Source organism: Falco peregrinus, chromosome 5, assembly GCF_023634155.1.
Source record: "Falco peregrinus isolate bFalPer1 chromosome 5, bFalPer1.pri, whole genome shotgun sequence".
Lineage (NCBI taxonomy): Eukaryota > Metazoa > Chordata > Aves > Falconiformes > Falconidae > Falco > Falco peregrinus.
This window is the reverse complement of record NC_073725.1, coordinates 76,484,641-76,510,182: the sequence shown is the minus strand read 5'-3', so window position 1 is coordinate 76,510,182 and position 25,542 is coordinate 76,484,641. Positions and strand designations below refer to the sequence as shown.

Here is a 25,542-nt window from a genome sequence, read left to right as displayed (position 1 = left end):
ACAGCCTCCATGAGTCCTCCCACCCGCTCCCCATTCCCTACATCCAGTACGTAGCATTGCCCTGGCTGGCATGCTGACATGCCAGCTCCAGTTATGGTGATGGTGGTGTCACGGCCTCTTGCTTGGTGGCTGTAGGGTCAGAGCTGTGGTACTGGTGTAGCATCAGCATATTGTCTAGCACCAGGTGGCATGAACACCTTCCTGGAGCAAGGTGGTAGCTGTGGGACCACTCAGGTTCTGTCCCCAGTGGTAGACTTCCATCCTGACTTCATGCCAGAGTTATTGCAGCAGCAGAGAAAGGGGTCATAAGGAGAGCAAAATGCTATGGGGGTCTCCTGGTGTCAGCTGCTCCAGAAAATCCTTCGTTGTCAAGACCACAGTGACCTAATGGGCAAGGCAAGTGCAAAAAGTGATCCAAGCTGCTGTTCAAAATGCACTGACCAAAGCTGTTAAAAAGTTGAAGCAGCAGATAACAAAGGGCACTGCTGTCCTCGGTTGTGCCTGACAGCCAACCTGACCTAATTTCCATCCCCACCACCTCCAAGAGCCAGACATTTGCCCTCCATCTAAACTGGGGAAAATGCATCGCATTACAGCAAAACACTGCTGGGCAAGAGCTGTTGCTCTCATTGCTGGAGCTGCTGTGAGATGCCGAACCCTGTCCCATGCTAAGCCACCCTAAACCAGACGGGAACTTGCTGCTTTTGAAGACAATTAAAGCAGGCATAAGCAGAGAGTGCATAACTAATGAGTAATATAGTGATAGAGGCAGAGGCCTGTAAGAGACCTCCAGTGTGATTACAGCCAGACCTCAGCAAGGACAGGCACCATGTAAATAAAGACAGAATTTGCAAGTAAATGTAATGAAATGCATGTAAATGTAGAAGTAAATGTAATGAATTCGAGGTTTGCAGTAAACAAAAGGCAGACTTGCTCTTTGCAAAAGAAGATGTCATTCTGGATCTCCTTTAAACCACTAAATTATTGTCAGTTAAGCCATCTCGGCTTATGGACTTCATCAACACGTCCTCAGGTTGTCTCAGTGCCCTTCTCCAGCCTGTCCCCCAGATGTGGCTGCTCTTCAGGGACATACAAACACATAGGTGATGAAAACAGCCCCAAGCAATCAGTTTGGGTACGAGGAGCCCTGCTGCCACATTGGCACATCACATCAACCGGGGCTTATACGACCTGCTTCTCAGGTTGGGAACCAGTATGGAAATCCACGGAAGTATATGGGTACCGGTCCTATAAACCTGTTTCAGGCTGGGGAAGTCTGTCTAGACAGAGCACGAGGTATTTGTAGAGCAAAGTTGGATTCAGCCCTGGTGCCTGAGTGATTTGGTGGGCTCTGATTGAAGATCTCTTCTCATGTGTGGCTGGCGCAGCCTCATGTGAGGATTGAATAGCAGGGAAAAGCCAAGCTCGTGGTGTGCAGAAAGCAGGGGGTGAAGCCCATCAGCCCCTCAGGGTGCGTGTGGGCGCAGGCGTGAGGGGCTGCTGCAGGCAGGAGGAGGCAGAGGGCGAGGGGGAGAGCTGAGGGAAGCCTGGGCAGGCAGGTGGGCGCTGGGGGATACAAGCAAGGTCACCCCTGGCTGCATGATGCCCCCTGAACTCAAGGCTTGCGTGAGGGCGAGGGGCTGGCATGGCCACCCTGGGCTGCTGTTGGGCACTGCTGTGTCTGAGTAATGAGGGTTTGGGGGAGCTGGGAGTGACGAGGGGGGACCGTGGGAGCTGCGAGGTGGATGTTGAGGGGGGATATCTGCGGTGGGACTGAGAGGGGAGACTGCAGGGGGTGACTGTGAGGGGGCTGAGAGGAGACTGAGAGGGGACTGAGGGGAGACTGTGAGGGGACACTGTGGAGGACTGAGCGGAGCAACCATGAAGGGACACTGTGGGGGACTGAGGGGAGCGACTCTGAGGGGACACTGTGGGGGACTGAGGGGAGACTGAGAGGGGACAGTTGAGTGGGGACATCCCCTTCCCTGGAAGCATTCAGGGCCAAGTTGGACAGGGCTTTGAGCAGCCTGGTCTACTGGAAGGTGTCCCTGCCCATGAACCTGTATAATCTTTATGGTCCCTTCCAACCCAAACCGTTCTGCGATATCTATGGTGGGACTGAGAGGGGAGACCGTGGAGGATGAGCTGGAGGAGACTGAGAGGAGACCGCAGGGCTGGCTGTGAGCAGACTGAGGGGAGATTGAGAGGGGACGATAATGTGGGGAGCAACTGTGAGAGGACTGAAGGGAGACACTGCGGGGGACTGAGGGGAAGACCGAGAGGGGACACTGCGGGGAAGGACTGTGAGGGGACCGAGGGTATGCGGTGAGGGTGCAGCCGAGGCGGGAACCCTGACAGGAGCAAGCAGAGGAGACTGAGGTAAGCGACTGGGGACTGCTGAGGAGGGGACTGAGAAGGGACACACACTCCGCGAAAGGACAAGCAAAAGGGCCCTCCGACAAGAGCGAGCACGCAGGGCCAGGAGGGGAGAGCGGCCCACCGGGCCCGCCGCAGGCAGCCCGCCCGCTACCCAACCCGCGGAGCAACTGAGGACGATCTCGCCTCTTTCCGGCGCCGATCGCGCCTTTCCGGCGTCGGCGGGGGCGGGGGGCGTGGCCCGTGCGCGGTGACGCAAGGCGCAGGCCCCGCCCTGTCCCCGCCCCCATGGTCTCTGGAAAAGAGAAGAGAAAAAAAAACTTTTTTTTTTAATTGAGGAATCAACAGCCGCCATCTTGTCGCGGAGCCGGAGCGCGGCGCGAGCGGAGCGGGGCCGGGCCGGGCCGGGCCGGGGCAGCGGGGCCGCCCGCCGGGACACGGGCAGCCGCGCGGAGCGCCGCCGACGGGCAGAGGGGCTCGGGGCAGCGGGGCAGAGCCGGCCGGAGCCACCCGAGCGCCGCCGCCGGTACCGGGAGACGCGGCCGCCGCCGCGCCGCGCTCATTGTTTTGGGGCGTTTTTGGGGTGTTTTCGGGTTTTTTTCCGTTTTTTGGTGGATTTTTTTATTTTTTTATTTTTTTTTACCCCCTCCCTCCTCTTTCTCTCCCCCCCCCCCCCCCCCCTCCCATACCTCGGCCGCCGTTCGGCCGCGGGCGGGGGCGGCGGGCGGGGGCCGCTGCGGGGCCGGGGTGAACCCCTCGGTGCGGAGGGGAGGGGACGGGGCGAGGTGGGGGGGGGCGCTATGCTCCCCGAGTGACTGACTGAGCCGCCATCCGGGCACCTCCTCGGCGGCGGCGGCCGGGCGGGGGGAAGAGGCCGGGAGGAGCGAGGCCGGCAGGGAGGGGGCGCTGGGCTCTTCCCCACCCCGCCCCGAACCCTCCTCCCCTGCGGCCTGCTGCGGCGACGGCGGCCCGGCCCGGGTATGGGGGAACGGGGGCCGCCGCCGGTCGGGCACTGAGCGGCGCTGTTGCTCGGCGGTGGGTTCCCCTTTGGAGAAACGGGGAGAAAAAGCTTCGCCCCCCCCTCAGACTGCCCCCTCGTCAACGATTACCGGCTCGGCGGCCTCTCCTCGGACGGCCCAGCCGGCTACCATGGCGGAGAACTTACTCGACGGGCCGCCCAACCCCAAGCGAGCCAAGCTCAACTCGCCGGGCTTCTCCGCCAGCGATAGCACAGGTAAGGCCTGCGGGGCGGTGCGGGGGCGGCCGGGCCTCACTCGCGGGCCCCCCCCGGGCCACCATCACCCTCAGGAGGGCGGCCGGGCCCGGCCGGTGGCCGGGCCCGGCCGCCCTCCTGAGGGTGATGGTGGCGGGGGGGCCCGCCCGCCCTGCCCCGGTTCCCGGCGGGGGTGGGAACCGGCCTGGCGAGGTGCCGGGAAAGTGTGTGGGGGGGTGTATGTGGGGAAGCGATTTGGCCTCCTCCAGTCGAAGTTACCGGGCGGTACCCATACGCCAAGTACCGTCCCGGCTATAAATAGCGGTTAGAAGAGCTGGGTAAAAAGGCCTTTGGACTTGGATTTTTTTTCCTTTTCCTCCATCATCCACCACTGCTTCGTTCTGATGGTGGAGGGATCCGCCTCGCCTCGGATGCTGGGGATGCCCAGGTGAGCGGGGCGCAGGTAGGGCAGAAGAAAACCCAGCTGCTGGTAACACCGACAACCCTACTTGTTGGAAGGGGTGGTCCAGGTTTCCATCACTACTCCTTAAAACCCATAAGTCGCCTGCAACTAAAAGCCCTACGCAGGCAGCCTCTTCCACTGTGGCCCTGTGTGCGACACTACGGAATAAAAACTCCCCAACAGCATATTAATATTTCACATTTTTCTACCTCCCTGCCCATGACCCCAGTTTAAGGTGCTTGGCTCGAACTGTTCTAAGCTTTTTTCCTTAAAAACCAAACAGTTGGCGAATAATAATTTAAGTTGTGGGGTTGCTTGCGTGATGAAATGCCTGGCAGGCTGGCAGTCGCTGCGACTTGTCTGTATGTCGCTTAGTGTCTTCGCCATGCTTTCTTTTTGTGATTGTAATGGGTTTGTAGGTAATGAAATGCATCAAAATTTCTCATTTCCAGCAAGCGCGTGCCCCTTGTAAATACGCACGTGTGTGCGTAAGAGCATGGGGTGCATGTACTGACATCTTTCAGTATTCCAACTGTTTCAGTCACTGAAACAGTGGTTTTATAGGAGCACAAAGTGTGTTGGGCTTACATTTTGTTTTCAGAGATTAATGAATCTTGTTGAAGGGACAGTGATAAGTTAATCGTGCTATGCCTACAATGTTTTTATAGACTGAAAAAATTATTACTATAATTGAGCTGATAAATTCTGCTGGGGTTTTCGGTTCGCTTAGTCTGCGTTCGGCAGTAGCTCATAGATACTGCAGTCCTTTTGCTTTTTTTATGGAATCTTTTTCTTCTCAGCCTACAAATAGATGAAACATGCCATAAAGAAACGGTATCGAGAGTAAGAACTGGCAGAGAATATCTAGGTGAAGTCTTGTGACTGAGCTACATTTATGCCTTGGAAGCAGCGGAATACCATACAGAAGGCTGATACGCAAGTTGCTACGAAATGCACCACAGTAACTCAGGAAAAGCACAGCTTTTCTTTAATTCTTCAGCTAGACATTTTAGACTCTACTGGTAGCTAGTGAAAGATGTTTGAAGCAGTGTCTGTCTTTTTTTGTTTCTCTTTTGTTTTTTGAAGTTCACTTGGTCTGTTCTGGAATGCTTCAGTCGTAATTACGTCCTGTTCAGCAAGTTCTAATGAGTCTCGGTGAGCTCTGTGCAGTGCTAGATACGTAAACTCCAGCATCTGCATAAAGTTTTGCACAGCTGAGGGGGGCTTTGGTCACCAGGGATGTCAAACCCCAAGTTGTGTTTTGAACAAGTAGGAGTGTATCTGTAGCGTTCTGTCATCCCGGTGTTCTTCAGGCAAAAATACCTCTCTGCTTGAGAGTGCGGGTAATGTTTGTGTACTTAGAAGTGCTTTTCCCCCCAAAAAAATCTCTAGGTTTGTTGCTGGCAGCTAATGCTGCTTGTTGAAAGATTGCTGAACGTTTCTGTGGGTTGTAGCCGGCAATACAAATAGTTTGAGTAGCAATTGCTTTATCAAAACCTGCTCTTGAACTTAAACCAGGCTGGTGCCTCGTGCTTAGGCTTAAATGAAAAAGTTATGTTGCAACCTGGAAAGTTGCCTTTGTGAGCAGAGGTGCTTGGGGAGATGGGTTTGAGGCTTGCGCCCTGAACGAGCAGTAAGTTGTGTATTGGTTAACTGGATTGTAATTGCCCTCATAAACCCGCGCTGTTTGATGCTGCAGCTTGCGTGATTGGGACGTGCTTTAAGAGACGTTGCGTTAGGCTGGGTTGTGCAGTTCTGTTGCAGAACAGTAAGGCTCCAAGCTTGCACTGAGCGTGGCGGTGGCAAAGAAAGGGTCCAGCAGAAGGCGACTGCTCGTCCTTGTTTATATTTCGCTTTATGCTTTGATGCGGTGATCTTAAGCAACACCTTTTGTCAGGGTAAATTTTAGCTACCTTTAATCTTTTTGACAAAAATAGCTCCTCGGCTTACTGGAGCAAAGTTTGTGTGACTGAAGTTGGTCTACTTAAGTGCTGAAAATACAGCCTTTCCTATTAAACTTAGGCAGCTGAATCAAATGTCTGGTCTCAGGGAAGGGAGTAGAGATGAAAGGATAACAGAGATGTATACTGTGACCGTCATGAAGTTTCACGGTAGTTCTGTTTTGCAGTTTCCCTGTCGCCCTTTGTATCAGTAAGGAACGTAAAGATTCATGGCCATTAAGTTAGCTTGCTGTTGCTGTGCAGTATCGAACAAGTTGGCTGCTACTGTGGAATATCCATGGGAAGGATTTTTTTTCCTTCTTTAGCTAGGTAAGAGCAGTGCTTTTTGTCTAATTACTGCTTTATTAGATACATGGTATTTTTCATACCTAAGCGTTTGTCTGCCCTGAAACTGTTATGAGGCATTCTCATCTGGAGTACCGCAGAATAAACAAGGGACTCGTACAAAAAGTGGAATTATGGGAACATTGGTTATGGCAGTGTATTACTTTAACTTTGAGTGTCATGATTATTTTGTACGCTGCTGGCATTGGTCCTGCGGCAGAACATACAGTGAACTGGCAGTGTTCTTGAGCCGATCATGTTCTGAATTCTGTGCACAGATTGTGGAAAACGTGCTTGAATGGAGCAGCAGCAAAGCTGGTGTTCGTCAGGTGCCCCTTTGCCGTGGTTCTGCAGGTGGCTTGGTGGTGGTTTGTGTTGCATTGCAAGTAATGCCTCTGTCTGCGTTTCTAACATACCCTGCAGCCTTCTACTGTTGTAAAGCTATGCTGGTTCCAGAGACAACGAATCATGATTTGGGCCAAAGCAGAGGGTGTCCTTAACGGCATTATGAGTTAAGAATTCCTTAAAATAGGTGAAGTTGGAAAAGAAGTTGAGATAAGTGGCTTCAAAAGTCTGTTAGAGCTGGATTTTCACCTTGTACTTTCTCATGTGTGTGGCTTTTGGTGGTTGGTTTTTTTTTTTTTCCTCCACAACTTCAGAGCATGAACAGATTAAGCAGAATGGCTGCTGCTGCAAAAGCTGCAGGCTGAGATCTCCGACAATTCCCGTTCTCTTTATGGCCCAGTATGTTAGCATCACAGTGCCCGTATTTTAAAACTGGGGAAAGACTGGCCTTGTCACATGTGCATCTGTACATGCCGAGATAAGTAGATCTCTGGCTAACTTCCAGTAAGCTACAGAACTTTGCAGACAGGAGTTTGTGTCAAAACGCAGCCTGATTTCATCTTACTCTCCTGCCAGAAAGCAGATAGGTGTATCTCAGTGGATTTAGTTTTCAGTTTTAAAAGAGGTGAACTACCTTTAAAGCAAAGTAGCTTTAGGAGGGACAGCGGGACTTTCTAAGCTTATGTTCACATACTTAGCTGAGACTTCAAATGGACTGACGTCTCTGTGATCTAAAACCAGATTTTGTTTGTGCGCGTAAAAGCATTAGTATGTATGTTTTGGAAGGGTTTGCTCCTGTGTAGTTGAGAAATTTCATGGAAGCCCATTTAATCGATCTGCTCTTGTTTTATACAGTATGTGCAAAACTCAAGTGTCGTTTGTGTGCTGTGACAGTAAGAATCACTTTTAAATACGCATGCTTTCTCCGTCTCTCCCTGGAATAAGGAAAAGGATAATTCCATTAAGTGAACAGACTTGGGTTATAAGCAGAAGATACAGGGAATAAATGCTGCTTCTGAAAAGGTGCGGGTGAAGGAGTACATGTAGTTGTTGTTTCACAGGAATGCCCTTTGTTTTGTGTACTTGCACCATAACTAGCTGGGATGGGGAGAAATACCGTGTGATATTTCATGGCTGTATTGTTTCTTAAGACTTAGCATATACACGTAGTGATGGGGGTGGTGGATGGGAGATGATGATACCAAGCAAAAATGTTTACTTTGAGCAGTGTTAAGTTTGGTACAAGCTGATTTGGTTTGGGGGTTTTTTTGTTTGTTGGTTTTTTGGTTTTGGTTGGGTTTTTTTTTTACCTTAAATGAGTGACCTGAGTAACTTTATGCCTGCAGTTATAATCTGGGACAGGAGATTTGAAAGATTAGAAATTGGCTCATTTATTGAGAGTCTAGCGCAGCTAGTTGTTACTAATTCATGAAGCATTGCTGACGGCAGGTTATTGTGTACTTTCTTATTGTTTGGGTTTTTTTATAGATTTTTCCAAGGAGTTTGATGCTAACATCTGTGTGAGGTGACAAGTTGAGCAGATGATCTACCAGCCTGATACTATGTGACAGTCTGCAGTCTTACAGTTGTGCCCATTCCTTTTTTGACATTCAGACTTAGAATGATAATTGCATATGTACTTGGGAGTTTACCAGATTGATTCTTTCCCCTTCTGCCCCCCAAGACTTAACACTAACTCAGTAAATGCTGTCTTGTGCTGTGGCGTGGAGTTCCTGGAGAAGCCCAGCAGGCAGGAATAAAGGCTGTGCTTGGGGGGTCAGTCTTTGTTGTACCCCAGAGATCTCTTGATAGCTTGTGAAATGATTCCCAGTTTTCTGTTGCAGATTATTCACTTATTATTCTGGCTGAATGTTCCTTGGAGTCATAGTCCAGTGCCATTAATTATTTCTACAGCAACATGCTGTGTTTTGCTATTGCATCTGCAACTTCACGTTAAAAAAATCTGCCTATTCTTGGTGTTTATTTTTAGAGATTTTGTGCTCTGTTGTTACTTGCTAATAGAGAGAAACGTGAACAAAAATCTCACTCTGTTAGCAAAATACTGCAGGTTAATGTGAAGTCAGTGTGGAAGGCGTAGCTGAAACACAGGATTTAACAAATTCTGAGGTTTGTTCTCATACAATGAAAAAGCATGTGGGATAGCTTAGAAATCTGCCACTTCCACCCTAATTTGGTTTACACTTTCGAGAATTTTTGCTTTGTAAATCTTCCTTTTAACATATGTTATATTTTCCATCTGTCTTCTCAGATGTCTAAGATACAGAGAGAAACTAAATCTTTTATTTGGAAAACTCTCTTTAATAAAGATGTCTCAACAAATACTGTCAAGTATTGTGCAGAATCGTAGTGTGAATAAAAAGAAAACTGAAACTTCTATTATCACTGGTAATTGGCAATCATAATTCAGAATCCAAATTTCTTAACATATCCTCTTCAAAAGCTTTGCTTCGTCTTGCCTTTCCTGTTTTCTTACTCACCACCTTTGAGAAATAAGGATCTTATTTGGAACATTGGATAAATGCAGTATCTTTTGATTTGCAATAACTTTGTGTGTGTGTATATTTTTATTTATACATCTATAAGTCTCTAAAATAATCTCCTTCTCTGATGGTCATCTTTAATACTGTGGGAACTTCCTCAGGAAGACAGTGAGTTGCTCTTTCTTGGTGACGTGCCTCCCAGGCTCACAGGTAGACATTATTTCCTTGCTGCTGTTAGATATCTCTGAGGCAGACATCGGAGCTAGCTACTTTCTGTTACACAGTGAGAAGGAAAATGAAATATTATATTCCAACCCCTGTTCACGTGTGTCACACCTGAAGACTGTGAGCTTCTCGCTCATTCTGCCCAGCTTTACCACTGCTGGTACTTCGATAGCTGTTTTAGTAGGTGGTGTTGATGACATGGCTTCTGTGTCATCTCCTGTATAGTTTCATCTAGTGGAGCAAAGAGATGTGGAAATTACCGAGAGACTTGAATTCAGTAAGTACTGAATGTAAATCTGTTTTGTAGCGGCTGTGAAGTTTTTTCCTAAGGTTCATAAACTCCTTTAAGGAAAGTATTAATGCGAATGATTCAGAACAGCCGCATCTCGCTGAAATCAGTGCTTTAAAATAAAATAGATTTGTGAGGGCATTGGGGTTTTTTGTGTTCAGTCAGTTATGGTTGGAAGCTTTTTTAGAGTGAAATATATAAAAATCATTAGTTTTACGCACATGTCTGCTGTTGCTTCCTTATGGGCATTTGATTTTGTATTGTATGTTCTTGCACAGCTGAATTTGAGTTGCTGAGCAAATGACCCTTCACTTATAATTTGGTATCAGAAATAGGAAAAAGTGTGTTTCTGTTCTTCGTTTTAATGACACTTTTTGCAGCTATTATACATCATAAAGGAGGTGCAAAACTTGCCAGTTTCTTAGTAATCTTGCATAACACTGTTTGTTTGTTTGTTTCATAATACTACTTTATATATTAATCAGTGCTATTTTGGTCTTTGCAGAATAGGCCTGTTCGGTGCTTCTGTTACAGAAGGCGTGTAAAGGTGGGAGCTTTCAGAGAAGGGCTGGTGTAGCTGAAGGGAGTGTTGGAAGCAGCCTGAGCTAGAAGACGATACTGAGCATGGAGTTCTCACCACCCATGCTGTTGGTGAGAACATGTGGCTCTTTGTGGGGAGGATGGAGGACTGAACAGTTTAAAATCTGAAACACCTTGTGTTGACCCATGTATTTAAAGAAGTTTGTGGCCAGGGAAAGTCACAGTTTCAGTTTGTTTGTCAAGATAATTCATGTGGGTTTGTGTGATCTTTGGACTTTTTTCCAGATGTGCAGTGAGGATGGCACAGCCTTAATGTGAAGCAGTTGGATCTGTCAGTTGTGTGAGCTGACTCAAGGCATTCGCGTGCAAACACTCTTGGTTTTGGTACAAACGGTGCATTTTATGCTGCCTACTGTTGTATGCAAGTGTATGTATGCTAGTGCCTACTATTAATTACTGGATTCTCAGATGATTCCTCTTTAAAGGGTCATCCTGAACGTAAATGTTTTGTCAGCTGTAGGGCACCAGAAAAGACGTGTGTGTTTGTGGTAGGATGAGAAGGCCGTCTCGCTTCTGTTCATGTACTCCAGGAACCCTGAAATACTTCATCAGGATGATCTTGCGAATGGGAAGCTGATGTTACCAGTGGTTGGTCTTCCAGTCTATAGGCAGATTGCTTACGACCTCTTCCTTCTGTCTAGATTTCTGCTCTTAGAGCAAAGAAAATTACTGAAGCCTTCTGGTCAGTAAGCACGTGTAGCGCAATTGCCACATGCAGTGTGACAATAGTCATGTCCACATTGTTGATGCTGCTGGGTAGGATTTAAAGTGACTCACAAGAGCAGACACAGCAATAGTGTCAAAATAGCAAAGACACTTTGGGAAACAATTAAGAGGAAGGATGGTTATGGAGAGGCTTTGTAGGACCAGAGGAAAGCAAAGTCAATCCATTGTTGGCTGTCTGATGCTTCCAAGAACAGAGCAGAGGGAGGGTTCTTGTTGGGCTGCTTCTGCCACAGCTTTTGGGGGTTATTTTGGTTGTATTCCCCTCTGGCATCTGGGAAGAGGTGAGAGCTGCTTATCTGAATGCATTTTTTGTTTTTGTTTCTGTCTATTAACTTTGGTACCAGATGCATTTAACGTGCCCTTATATACTGCTTTGTTTGAAATAGTGGAACATGCAAGTAATCTGATTATTTTTTTTATTGTTATTTTATTTTTTTAATGAAAGGGTAGATCTGACGATGGGTATTATTCCTGAAAGAAGCTAGTATCTTAGGTTTTTCTGGACCTTTAGCACAGATTGTCTCCGCCATCTCTCTTTTGCTGTGCTCATAATGAAAACAATTTGGGTAAGTACAGTAGAGAGAAACTTGAGGTTTGTGATACACAACATGCAAGTGGAAAGAGAGGCTAGGAACTAAACTTGATGTAATCAAGGAAGGATCTTCATTTATACTATTCTCTTTTCAGGAGGTGAGTAAGAAGCTGGGGGCAGAGCATTTGGTCTTTCCTGTATCAAGCAGTTGTTACCACGCATGTTAGTTGTGGTATAGGGGGTATAGGTACGTGCATTATCCCCGTCCTGACTTTTCTGTCTGGTGTTCGAGCTGGTGTCAGGAGCATTTTTTAAACTGAATCAATAGTACTGGTAGTATTGCAGTAGAGGTTAGAACAGAGCTGATTCTTTTTCATTAGCTTTTTGATTTGTTTGCTCTGTGTAATGAGCTTCAGTTTTGAAAAGTCACTTCATTGCTGAAGTCTTACAAAAATGGATTGTGGAAGATTTTAGGAGCTTGAAGCTACTTTAACTTAAGACTAACTAACTAGATTCTAAGCTGATAGCATCCCTTTTGGTTATTGGGATGCACAAAATTGCTGTAATCTGATTGTTTTTAGGAACTGTGTCGCTGCTTAGTTGCATGTCTGTACCCTGAATGGTATCCATCTTACCGGGAGAGTCACGCTTTGCCAGAAGACAAGTTGCAAAGGAAGTGTGGTAGAACAAATGCTGCCTTCTCAATCTCCCTATCCCTAAAATCCCAGCCACAGAAAAAGGAAGAGGAGGCAATTGTTATACACATTTTCAGGAAAGGCTAAAAGGACAGTACAGGCAACTAGAGACAGGTCAGCGTCCCTTCCATCACTGAGAAGATCATGGATGAGCTGGAGTCAGTTTAATGAGGGGCTACCGATGAGGTCGGGGGCTGGAGCATTTGCTTTTTCAGAAGAAGCTGAGGGGCTGGGCGACAGACCTACTGATGTTCCTTCTAACCTGAGTAACTGTGAGTCTGTAAGCAAGAGAGTACTGTGATAATTATTCCAATGAGTTTCCTACAAGCACGTACCTAGAATGCCAGGTGAGGCTCGTTTCTGTGTATCGATATATTTGAATTTTGACTAGTCCACTGGATTAGGACTGAGCCAACCAGACTGTATTTCCTTCTTATCCCAAATGCAAGTAGTTGAAAAGATCAGGCAGAAAGAAACTTGGGTATCAGAATCTCTTATTGTGTCAGCCATAATTCTTGTCTTTAAGTAGCAGATGCCTGCTACTAGATTTCTCATTTCCACCTCACTGCCCTCCACCCAGCCGTTAGGCTCTCCTTGGCCCAGTCCGATCCCTCATCGTGCTCTTTCTCAACCTGCTTGGTAAACATCGTCTTCTGAAAAAGTGATGCTGCTCCTCTGAAAGCTGAGGTCCGGATGCATGTCAGTTTGCAATCTTTCTGCGTTTCTGATTAGATTAAGATGCTAATGTAAAGTTTCCTTATTTTATTTTTTTCTGTGAAGATGGTGTTTAATTGCTCTGAAACATTAAATATGCTAATTGTCTTTTATGAAACAATAAATTATAGAATCCTCAAACCTCAAAAGGAGGGTGGAATGGATGTAGTAATTGCTGACTGCACCAAACAGTATGACTATTGAGTTGATTTACCTGACATCAAATTTTAGGGAATGGCTGGAGCTCTGAACTGTTGAGGCTTTGTCTGCTGGGGTCTGGCATGATTGAAAGAAGTCTTACAAAACAAAATTGGACTCACTGAAATGTAACAGCTATGTTGGCATGCAAGAAAAGCATGGTGAAAATACTGCTTGTGTACTGGGACTGCAGTGTGACTTCAGTGTCTGCTCCATGGATGGGCAGTCAAAAGTTTGTGACAGGAAAACACCCAGTTGCGTTTCAAGTGGCGATTATGCTGTAAAAAATGAAACTGAATTTGATAGTTCCCCTCCTGCTTGCTGTGTGATATGTTTGAGATAATAAATCATGTAAAGAAATACCTTAGCATGTTTGTCACCTCTCCAGGCTGGGGTAAAGGGAAAAAAAATATGACATTGGAACAAGTTAATTGATTGAACATGTGTATTAACAAAGAGTCTCCTGATAACAGTTGCAAGTAGTCATACAGATGAAAATGTTCTGCCTTGAGAACACAGCACAGTGGATTTTTTTTCTTCTGAGAAGGCTTAGAAGGAAACAGAACAGCTTTTTTTTATTCTGGTTGCTGAAAGTGTTGTCCAGGAAGGCAGAAAACTGTGACATTTAAGCTCATAAAACTGAAATTAGGAGAGAGTGTATCTCAAGTGTGGTTATCTTCTATTTGTGAAAATAGCAGCTCAAAGAATGCAAAATTCTCAAATTGGAAAAGGAGCCCTTTGGAAAGAATGGGGGTGTTGTAGTTCCCTGGTGCTTTTCCATCCCTTCTGAAAGATGTTACCTCTGGGTTTTGGCGCTTTCCTGTTAAGAGGACGTTTGATTTTATGTAACAAGAGGTAATGAAAGGTGAGACGTTTAGGATTGGAAGTGCTCTGTTAGAGACGACATGTTACAAAGTAGGTTTCTGCAGCCTTTGTCGGCTCTACTGCTTCCTGAGCGCTGACGTTAGACGTGTGCCTTACGAGTCAAGGGAGTCTATCCTCCTTTAAACTGAAGACCACTGTTTCTGTTTCCTGGCGTGCTAGGTAAGCGGCAGGTTTGGGAGACGGAGCAGGTACAAAGCTCGGTAGTTGGAATGGGACTCCTAGGTATAGGTGTTTTTTGAGCTTCAGATAACAGTATGTAAAGGCAAAGGCATCTCAATTTTTAAGCTTGGTAACTGCCATTGACTTTGAGAAATCGTTGAAGCATTGAGTATGGGATTGGTTGTGTTTTTCTCATGAGGATGGGGGGACTGAAGTTACCTTAAATTTCGCTATCAGTAGAAATGGACTGCATTCTTATTATGGCAGATTTTTTAATATGTGTGTAAATATATTTATTATTTTGATAACTGGCAAGACAATCTCTTTATGGATTTGTTGCAGACATGCTCAAGTAGGCTTTTGTTTTCTGTTGCATTTTATGACTGTTGTAAAATGTGCCTTGTGTTGATGTTTTTAACGTACGTGACTGATTAAAATACAAAAGCAAGAAGATTAATCATTGCCTGAACACTTGAATACTCGGTGAATTTTTACATGACCACTGTGCTAAGCTTTTTACCTTCCTTTTATTTTCCTGCTGGCAAAGCTGTAAACTTTCCATGCCTAACGTTAAATGTATAGCCTTACGGGAGCTTAAGTGGTAGATTATTTTAGGTTTTAAGAGGCAGTATTCCCAAATGCTTTCTTCACTCTTTTTGTAAACTGCAAAAACATTTCCAGTTCTTGGCTCTGGCAAGACTGTTCAGAGTCCAGCCAGCCAAACAAAAACAATCTGAGCACTTAGACTCCAGCATCCCATTTTGAAATACAACAGGAAAAAAATACTTTTCTCTTTTGAAGCCACAGCAACATCTTGCCCCCTCCGCATTTTGTCACTTCTCTGGCCCTGTGTGTGCATGCACATGCATCTTTTGTTCATGAAATACAATTTTGGGGCAGAAGCTTTCAAAAACACTGTTTCATGGGATTTACAAAAGTTGTCTGATCAAGTGCTGTAAACCTTGAACTTAGCAGCCAGCCAGGATGACGAGAGCAATTTAACAAAGGCAAAACCTCAGCCACAGACCCTGTATTCACCACCCTTCGTGACGTGCAGGCAGGTGGCTTTGGTTGTGCTCCAGGCTGCAGCCGCCTGCGGTGGAACCTGCCGGGGACCAGGGGCTGCATGGCAGGGACCCGGGCACCGAGGACTCACTGCTAGCCAAATGGGGCTTGACACTGAAAACAGGCACTGAGATTTTCATCAGAGAGGGGTTAGAGAAGGATGGAAGGTTAAAAAAATCATGAAAGCTTGAAAGAAGGAAAGTAGAACCGAAATACATGGGAAGAGACACAAATTGCAGCATAGTGTCAAGTGGTGGTGTTGGGAAGAGGAGATGAGCTGAAGCGATTGCCGAAAGGAATGTAGTTGACGGAATTTCTGTAAAAGGCAAGCTGAAAAGGTGAAGTAAGCTGAAGGGAAAGGCAGTAAGTAAGAGAAAATGAAAAATACTTCAATGAACCTAGCTAACACAAATGTTAGTTTGTTACTTCCCTGCTTGAGAGGGAACAGGAGGTCTGTTCTGAGCTGGGGTGTGTGTTGTTGCAGCCAACGTCGTGCAGACCTGGAAGGATTCTTCAGAGCCTGTTGCCTTCAGTAGGTACTGATGGCAAGATGTGGGCCCCTAAAGGATATGCTGCTGTGAGCACCTCAAAACAGGCAGAATTTAACATTTTTGTGTATGCTTACTGTGACTGTTTATGTAATTCATGGGTCATTGCAACACACCTGAAAATCTTCACTCTTATTTATTCATTTAGGTTGCATTGAAAATTTGAATGCTGACGAAATGCGCAGTGTTAAATGTACAGAGATGTGTTGGTAATGCGTCCTAGCTTTGTGCTACAGGTTACGCGGTGTTTGGTTTTTGTTGTTTCTCTTCAATGCGGTTAGTGTGCTCCAGGCTGTCACTTGCTGAACTTTTTGCTTTGCCACTTTTGCAACCTGAGTCTTGCACCAAATTCTTGTGGTTGAAGAGTGAATTAAACTTTAAAACAATGAAGCTTTGGGGATGCCCTTCTTTAGAAGAGAACTTTTGTGTGCTCTAACCTGGAAAAAACTTGGTTTGTCTGTTGCTTACTGCGAGTGACTAGGGTTTTTCAGGGCTGGCTTTGGTGGAGCAAAATAAAGTTTTCACACATTTCTGTTACAGAAAAAAGGGGTCGGTTCACATCATATCCTTTGACTGGAAGACTTCTCTGACATGTGCTGTGTGTTTGAACAACTTCTCTTATGAATTGAGCCTGCTTTACTTACACATTTATTAATGTCACTGTATGCACTTGTCCTTATGTCTTCAAATATATAACTTTTACTTTCACATTCAGGTACCTGTATACAGTCAAGCAACTTCATAATTTTAGTCGCATACCACAGTAACGTTGCATGTGTCTGTGTTTTAGTGAACCTGAGTTGCTCTTTTAAAAAAAAACCCACAAAAGAACTCCCACCACTTTTTATCAGTCTGGATGTTCCAGCCAGGCAGAGAGCAGTCCTTCAAGTGGCTTAATGAAGATTTGATTGATTTATTTTGCTCATCTGGAGAGTGTGTGGATTACTTCTGTCAATATTGGGCATGATAAATGAGGGCTGGGCATTTAGAGAGCAATTTGAATTTTTTTGAGCTGTTAGGGGGTTGAGAAGTGACTTGATTCAAGAGACATTATGAGGAAAAAATGTTGAGTGCCTTTTGGGATCTTCTGAGGTAGTGGATTGTAATACAGATCAGTGATAGAAACTGATACTAAACATGTTTATATGTGAGGCTGGGATCAAACTACCGAAGAAGCTTTCGATCAAGCTTGACGCCTAGCAGGAAGATGTTCTTTGTCCACGCGCATACATAAATTACAGCGTTGAGATAGGATTGTTGGGTGAAATGCGGTGGCTTGGGATTACGTAGGAGGTCGGAGAAGGTGATGTAATCGCTCTTCTGGGAGAGTAAATCAACAGAGGGAAAGATCTCTATTTCTGCTGCCTTCTTTTAGCCAAAACAAGAGAAATTTAGTAGTTAGGTTAAATCATTGTATTCACGCCACATTTCTTAAGTTTGGTACAATGTTTTGTCAGAAATCTTGGGGAAAAAACTACTTACTAGCCAGTGCTCTGCCCTCTGTGGTTTTGTGCACAGTGTGTACCATCAGCTGTGCTGTATGAAAGATTCTGGAGTTCATGTCACGGGGACCCTTGTTTGCTGGCAATATTAAGTCTTGGGTAAAGATGTACCTTGATGCAGGTTGCTGTTTAAGACTAGTACAAAGTAATGTAAATGAATATGTTAGTTACTTGTTATGTTTTTCTCACCTGTGTTTCTGTTTTAACTTGTAGATTTTGGATCTTTGTTTGACTTGGAAAATGATCTTCCTGATGAGCTGATCCCAAATGGCGAGTTGGGCCTTTTAAACAGCAGTGGGAACCTTGTTCCAGATGCAGCTTCCAAACACAAACAACTTTCTGAACTTCTAAGGGGAGGCAGCAGCTCTTCCTTAAACCCAGGAATTGGAAATGTGAACTCAAACAGCCCTGTCCAGCAGGGAGTTGGTAGTCAAGTTCAAGGGCAGCCGAACAGTGCTAATATCGGTAATCTGGGTGCTATGGGTAAGAGCCCTTTAAACTCGGGAGACTCTTCTGCTTCAGGCCTGGCAAAGCAAGCAGCCAGCACCTCTGGACCTACCACACCTGCATCACAAACTCTGAACTCTCAAGCACAAAAACAAGTGGGGTTGGTGACAAGCAGCCCTGCAACATCACAGACTGGACCTGGGATATGTATGAATACTAATTTCAGTCAGACACACCAGAGCCTTCTCAACAGTAATTCTGGTCACAGTTTAATGAATCAGCCTCAGCAAGGACAAGGGCAGGTAATGAATGGATCTCTTGGGGCAGCTGGAAGAGGAAGGGGAGCAGGAATGCAATATTCTGCCCCTGCCATGCAGGGGAATGCAGGCAGTGTGCTGGCAGAGACTTTAACCCAAGTATCTCCACAGATGACTGGTCACACCGGACTGAACACAGCACAGACAGGAGCAATGACAAAAGTATGTACATATAATTTAATATATTCTATTTATCGCACTTGTTTTTTCTCCATACAGGTGTTTAGAAAATGTAGTAGATCCTTTTCTGGAACAGAGCTGAAGAATGCACTTTCTTGGGTCTGTAGTTATCTGTTTCAGTCAACCAGTGACATTGTGAAAGCAAGATAATTGAAACAGTATTTCTCATGTCGTCAGAAAGCACTCATTGAAAAACACATCCTTGAAGTTAAAAGTTGGTTAGTGTCTTGGGGTGAATTAGAAAAGAGTAGAGTAATCCTGCAAAAAGGAAGCAGATCATTACTTCTGTGCAGGATCTCGGTTCAGCTGCCAGGCAACCCTGTCTTCTAAAGTAGTGTGAAAGTAGACTGAACAGAGAGGTGTAGCAGTTGGTTGTCTTGTCAAGGACCACTGTCAACAGGTGTGCAGTGAATCTTTGTCAGACATAGGGGAACTGATGTGAAAACAGCAAATTTCACATAGATTGCCAAGCTAATGCAAACTCGGTGAAAGGGAGGGGCAGCGTGTGGGCAAGAAGTTATAGTTCGGTGGCCATTGCACATCAGGGCAGGGAATATATGCAGGTGGAAATATCTGCCTCTGTCTTGGGGTGCTGCTCTGGTCCTGGCTCAATATAGTCATTGCTTTTTAGTTCTTCATTTTCCAGTTGTAAGCGTAGATGAGTGTTTTGATTGCTGCTCCTCCTGTCTTATGGTTGGATAGCAGTGTGCCTCATCTCTTTGTCTGTGTTGCTTTGGTACAGTTCCTTCATGAAATTTTCATGGCAAACCCACCATGTTCTGGTACATGGAAAAAGATACTTTATCGTCTATGGTATTTGATCTGTTCATACATCATAGTCATTATCATTGTTGTTTATTAAGACATAAATGTTAAATCATTGCTGTGTTAGGCATCGTGGAAAAAATTGCATTGCCTGACATAAGTGTATGTCATCTTCTCTGAAGAAATGCTGACATCATTGTGGAGTACTGTATAGTTAATTTTGAGTTTTTAAAATAAAACCCAAAAAGCATTCTCCGCAGTGGAAGGGATCCCTTTGCTTAAGGAAGAGTTGTTTGTGGTCTGAGTGAAGGTCATAGCATGTGAAAGTGGACATAGCAGTCTCCAGCTTCTGAATCAGCTAAATTTGTTACGTGGAGTGGGTTGGTCTGCACAGAAAGAAAATTAGCTTATCTTTCATTTGGTTTTCTTTGACATTTGTGGGAGCAGTGAGAAATTCCAATTATCTGGTTTGTTTCTATAAACTCATCAATATCCAAGTTCTACTTACAAGTAGATTTTTTCCTAGCCACTGTACAGTTATGTGGTGAAACTACTAATTTTCTATGTGAACTAACTGAAGTAGAATTGCCCCAAAGCAAAGGGACTTGCCTAAGGTGGTCGTCTTATGAACCTGGTGGGGAACATTCTGTGATTTCTTTGTTTATTTTAAGCAAACTCACCCCTGGTAAAAGAACAGGCCAGCACTCGGACAAATTCCATTTTTCAAGGATTTCAGTCTTAGCCTGATTGAAGCTGCAAATGGGATTCACCAGCTTGGGAAGGCGAGCTGGAATTTCTCAGTTAGCATACGTTCAGGAAGTAAAGTAAAAGTTTACTTGAACAAGCAATACGTTGTAAAAGAATAGTGGATGTATCTGTATTATGTAAATCATTGGTTTGTCCTCATATGCAGTGCTGTGCTTAGCACTGGTGATGCATTTCCAAGAGATTAGAGCAAAATCAGTGCTTTCAGAAGTTCTTACATAGTTGTTTGGAGAAACTGAAGAAGTAGGACTGAGCGTAAGTGTTAAAATGGTGCTTCTGTGGAGGTGCTAGCACTTAAGAGAAAACAATTTTTTAAATGTGGCAAACTTAGAAAAATTGCTGTTTTCCAGGGCTCCATCTCTTGAACAAGATGAAGCTTACAAGAATTGTGTTGTTTTAAAGAAGTTGTACTTTATTTGCATCTTAATTTTCTCTTAGCAGGAGAGCAAGTGAGCTCAGTGTTTTACACAAATTATGTTGTGTTTCCATTTTGGAACAAATTACTTGCTGCCTGAATTTTCTTCTGATGAATTCTCCACTTTTGCCATTTTCCTCAGTAGGCATTTGAGGATTGGCATCCTTTTCTAGTCTCTTCCCATCCCCAGTTTATTGTCCTAATAGTATTATCAACTGTGATTGTGTGTTAGCTTTTTCTCTTATTGATGCTCCAGTTGTGATGAAGGCTTTTAAGAAAAGTAAGAGAGCACGCTAGGTTTGTTCTTCTGAAACTGAAATTTGTGCTGAAGGAGAATGTGGGTTGGCTTGGTATTTTTACCTCCTGTTCCCTGATGTTTGCCACCTGATGTATTCAGCCTAAAAGATTCAAAGAGCAGCGACAGAAGTGGTGAGGCAGCTAATCTACCTAATAGTGAATGTGCCGAACTTGACTAAACGGTTTAGAATGTAGCTGCCATCATGCTTGAAGAACTGTGTGAGGCTGTAAGCAAACTCTCAAGCAGTATATCCTGAGGGAAAGAAAGAGGTGTGAAATAAAAATGCAGAAGAAAAACTAAAATTTTTGAACTAGGGTTTTCTCATGATGCTTCAAATGAGTGGTGTGCATCACTGATTAACCTCATTCAAGTGTGGCTCAGAAGCCCCTTTTTCTCAATTCAGTGTGTTTATATGCAATGTGTAGCGCTCATGACTATGACCTGGGACTAGCTCTGTTGTGCAAGACCTTGCTTCCTTGATGGTTTGTTCTAATCCTTTTTTAGTAAAAGGCAAATCAAGGAAGCTCCATTGCTTTTTCCATTTTTATTTCTTGTGGTATGTTTTTCTAAGCATTCTTTCTGGTAAGAGAAAAAGAAGAAGAAAAAATAATCCAGAATCCAATCCCTTCACCTGCTCTCAGAAATAACTGGGATTCTTTTCATCTGGAGCATGATAAGCCAATACTGTTAGTTTTGAGCTGGACTTGCCATTTTAAGGCAGCTCTTGAAAGAATGAGAAGTACACAAGAAATGAGCATGAGCATGGCAACTCAAGCTCATGATGCTTGCATAAGCCGAAGGTGGCAGATTAACCTTACCCCTAACCAATTAAAAAGAGAATGAAAAATTAACTGATTCTCAATGTCAGAGGGCCATAAGGTGCTGACATCAAGACAGATGTTTTTCCATTGGCAGGGAGAGATTAAAGCAAAATACTTCCTAAATCCAGAGACACATAAGCAAAGGATTTCGTAGATCTCATATGATCACCTGGAAGAAACAACCTGTCAATACAAGTTAAAAAAAAAAAAAAGCTATTAAAGTCATAGTTGTATTTTCTTGGGAGTATATAGCATGTTCTTGATAGCCTAGAATATTTTTGGAAATAGGGAGAATAGTCCCTGAGAAGGTTTTGTGAATTAAAAATAAAACAACTTACTATAGCAAGAATTTTAATGCTTTGTTGACCATGACTGTGCAATTTGCATATTCAGATTTATTTAGAGGACCTGCTTTGTGATTTTGTGTTGTCTGGGGTCATCCAGAAACCTCTGAGTAAACTTCTATGCTGCTGTATGTATCTCTGCTCTGTTCACTACCAGACTCCTTCCGTGTAACAGTTTTTCTTGTAACTGTGGCATTGTGGCCCAGTTCTCTTGGACGACACTACAAGGATAGTTTTCATTTGACTGGGTTGAAGTTCTTTAAGAAATCTGCTTAAAGAGCAGAAGGATTCTTCTTTGAACAGTTATTGCTTGACAGAGGTTGAGGAACAGATCATCTTGTCACAGCAATTTCCAGTAGTAGTGGAACTGCCCTTTTGTATTGTACCATTGGTTTTTTGCGTGAAGTCCAGTAAGATCAGAAGACGTGTTCAAACCATCTAGAAAATCTTTTTAAATTAAGAGTTGTTTTTTTAAGGTTTGTTGATAGTCAAGGTCATTAAACAGTAGCAAAGCTAAGCAGTTGGCCTGTTGCTTCCGTAGAAATGAGCATTTCATTGCAAGCATGCTCCGTGCTTCATACTCTCCTGTTGCTGTGAGTTCATCTTTTTCAAACGAAGGAGATGAAGCTGCCATATAGTTCATTGTGGCTGGCAAGAGCTTGAAGTTGTGTTTCCATAGATTAGGTATTGTACAGTCTCTTGCTGAGGTGCATTCCCCTCCTCCTAATACTGCTATCAAAACTTGTGGAAAATCAGAAAAATTTGGGAATGTTCCTGTTTGTTTTGTATTGTTCTCAAACTTCCTTTTTGCACTTAATAATTAAGAGTTTTGGACAGTGATTCACCTAATTGGTACTTTCGCTCTTGCCCTTAAGTAGTAAAGTCCCATTGGGATGAGTAGGACTCTTGAGTCTTTTCTTTTTCATGTGTTTCCAAGGTGTAATGCCTCCTTATACAATTGTGTAAGAGGAATCACCTTTTCTTCATTAACTTCAGAGCCGTATCACTCCAATAAGGATGTGCTGGTATCCAGCAGCAGAAACTTAGGGGAAAAATCTGGAGTTGCGTGTGGCTGATGATCTGCAGAAGCCCCAGAAAAGGATGTAATTGTTTGGTCAGATCTTAGTCTGAACCTGCAAAGAGATCAGGAGAAAATGGTGGTGTATCTTCATACCTAGTTAGGAGGATTAAATTATTGGGGTTTTTTTAAAATGCCTTTGCAAGATTGTAGATTTTAAGTAACCTTATTCTACATATTTTGAAAACTAAAGGAGAATACTTTTAATGATTAAAGCTAGAACCTGCCTGACGGGGAGAAACTGATAGAAAAGCTGATCTGGCTGGCAGATCTTCCAATGTGGTATTTCAGGAGGTGATCTGGTAGTAATGAGTTTAGATCCAGATTTCCAAGTGCTGTGTACAATTGGTGAGTTTTCCCTGCCTGTGTACATATGTATTTAAGTTGGTACCAGTAGTAGGATTGACATCAAAGTCTTAACAGGTTTAAAATAATCGCTAACTGTGCAAATCAAGATCTATTATGCTGGATTTTTGCTATGAGTTCAGAGCAGTTTTTTCTCTTAACTGTATTGGCCTAATTTGTTTGAATAGCACATATTTTCAACTTTGTTTTGGCCAAAATAGCCACATGGCAGTGCATGTTGCAGTAGAAGTTTCAGATTAAAGAGGAGGAGGAACTCTTACCAGAAATGAACTTCAGAAAACAGTAAAACCATTTTTTATGTCTACCATGAGAATAACCAGTTGTGTCTCTTTTTTTTTTTTTTTTTTTTTTATTTTATTGCTGAGCTATAAAAGCACTGAATTCTGTTATTTGTTGTTTCTAGGCTGGCTGGCTGTCTAACACATGAGTCTTTGACGAGCACATTCACAGTTTTGCTCCCTGTTCTTTGCTGAGTAGTGTTTTGGTGTTGGATATTAATCTTGAGTAAATTTAGGAGGATAATGAACTACATTAAAGAGCAAGCATTCTGATAGACTTACATTGTGTATGTCGTTATGTTACGTGACTTGGTGTTTTGAGGAATCTGCAGTAAGGAAAGTTCGTGATGAGAAAAAAAAACGGAGCAAACTGTTTCTTCAAACAGATTACCCAGTTGATATAGCTAAGTACCAGATTTAGATACGCTTGCTGATTGTGAATTAAGTCAGCTGAAGATGTTCTCATTCCTTTGCAGTTCTGTGTGTTTTAGCAAACTGCTTGTGCTGTTTGCTTCTCTGGTGACTCTCAACCTGTCTGAGATGTTTTAACATGACTCGCAGTTAATTTGCTTCTCATCCTCCAAGTTGTCCGTACCAGACTGCCAAGCTGACTGTCTCCTAGCAGACCATGCCTCTGGCAAACACAAGTAGCCGGTCCAGATCACATTCCAAATAATGCTGCTTCCCAGTTTCAGGGGACTCTTAATAATGTTAAAGACTTGACCACAGTTGCTTGGTTCTCTGTTGAATAACTATCACCAGAACAGCGTTTTTACTGAGAAGAGACATATGTGCTTTTATAATAATATGAACAGAAGAAGGATATAAATATATAGAAACACATAACAGCAAAACTCACTGATGTGTAGTAAAATTAAAATACCTGTAACACAGTTTTGTTTTGAAACGTGACCATGCAAAGTGGTACTCCATGGATGAGTTTACTGTGATGTATCAGAGACTGTTGGTGACTTAAAAATGTCAGTTACCACAACTCTTACTCCTGGCACCTGAAATTGAGTTGTTTCCTATTTCTAGTGCGTGAGTTACATTTCATTTGCAGTTGTGCAATGTCACTGAAGGTCTTTGAAGCAATAGTCACTTGGCTCCTATCTTCTGCTTAAGCAGGTATCTGGGTTTTGTTTGACTCTAGTGCTGTGAGGCAAATGCTGCAAGAAACACCAGTCAGCCTTCATGGGGACAGACCACAACTTGGTTTCCCCTCCTCCTGCTTCCAGCTCGGGCAGTTAAAAAGCCTGTCTCTGTTAACTTGCATTTGACTTATCATCCAGCTGACAAAAATGAAATGTTTGTGCTATCTTTTCAGGGTAGAGTTGTGCCGTTATTTTCTACTGTGGTAACACAACACAAACGTTAAGCATTTTGCCACTAACTAAATCATACTGGTTACCATCTTGTAATTCTTCAGTTTTCTTGTTGGAATGGGGTTTATTTCTAAGTAGTGTATCTGAAAGAAGTTTTTGGAAGTGAAACTAATGCATCCACTGGTTCATTTGGAAGCCACAGCAAGAATTTCCAGTGTTGTTTCAGAAGGTTTATTAAAATGGCAAAAACATCCAGGTCCTTACTAATAGTTGTGACTGAGATTACTTCTTTCTAGTTTTTCGACTGTCTTCATGTATCTTCCTGCTGCAGTTCGTAATTTTTTATTTTTTTTTTAATACAGAGGTTAAAAATGACTCAGATGTTGAGAGGGAGTAAAACCTGCCAACTTAAGTGTTGGTGTGTAGAAGTTATGAAATGCCTCATTACTCCAGTCAGAAGGAAGTGTCTGTCGTAGTAATTTTCTTAATAGACTCTGATTGTGCACATAGATACTATTTCACAGGAGCTTTTCTGATGACAGGACCTTTTAGCATTTCTCAAAACCTCTTCTTACTTAAAAGATAAACTTAATGTTTGTACTTGACAGTGAGCTGTGATTGTATTGGGAATCCTGTAATTGGAAGTACATGCAGAAATGTGTCAAAGCAGCTGGTATTATGGTCTGAAAAACTAAATGCTGGTGGTCTGTTTCCTTAGAAAAAAGGTAATGCAGGAAACTTGGAAAATGTATAGCATGATATGTACTGTGTCATCCTCCGTAAGAAATGGGTCAGGAGTGGAGAAGCAGTGAGAGAAGGCAG

The 25,542-nt window shown here is 43.8% G+C and overlaps 1 protein-coding gene across 1 annotated transcript in view; it reads left to right on the top strand.

The window, feature by feature from the left end:
• The first annotated feature begins 2,710 nt into the window (after nt 1-2,710).
• The window catches only part of CREBBP (CREB binding protein), a 97,374-nt gene continuing 74,542 nt past the window's right edge, over nt 2,711-25,542 (top strand). The window contains 2 exon segments of the mRNA XM_055807002.1: nt 2,711-3,610; nt 17,535-18,247. Coding sequence (XP_055662977.1) covers nt 3,526-3,610; nt 17,535-18,247 — 798 coding nt within the window. The 5' untranslated portion in view covers nt 2,711-3,525.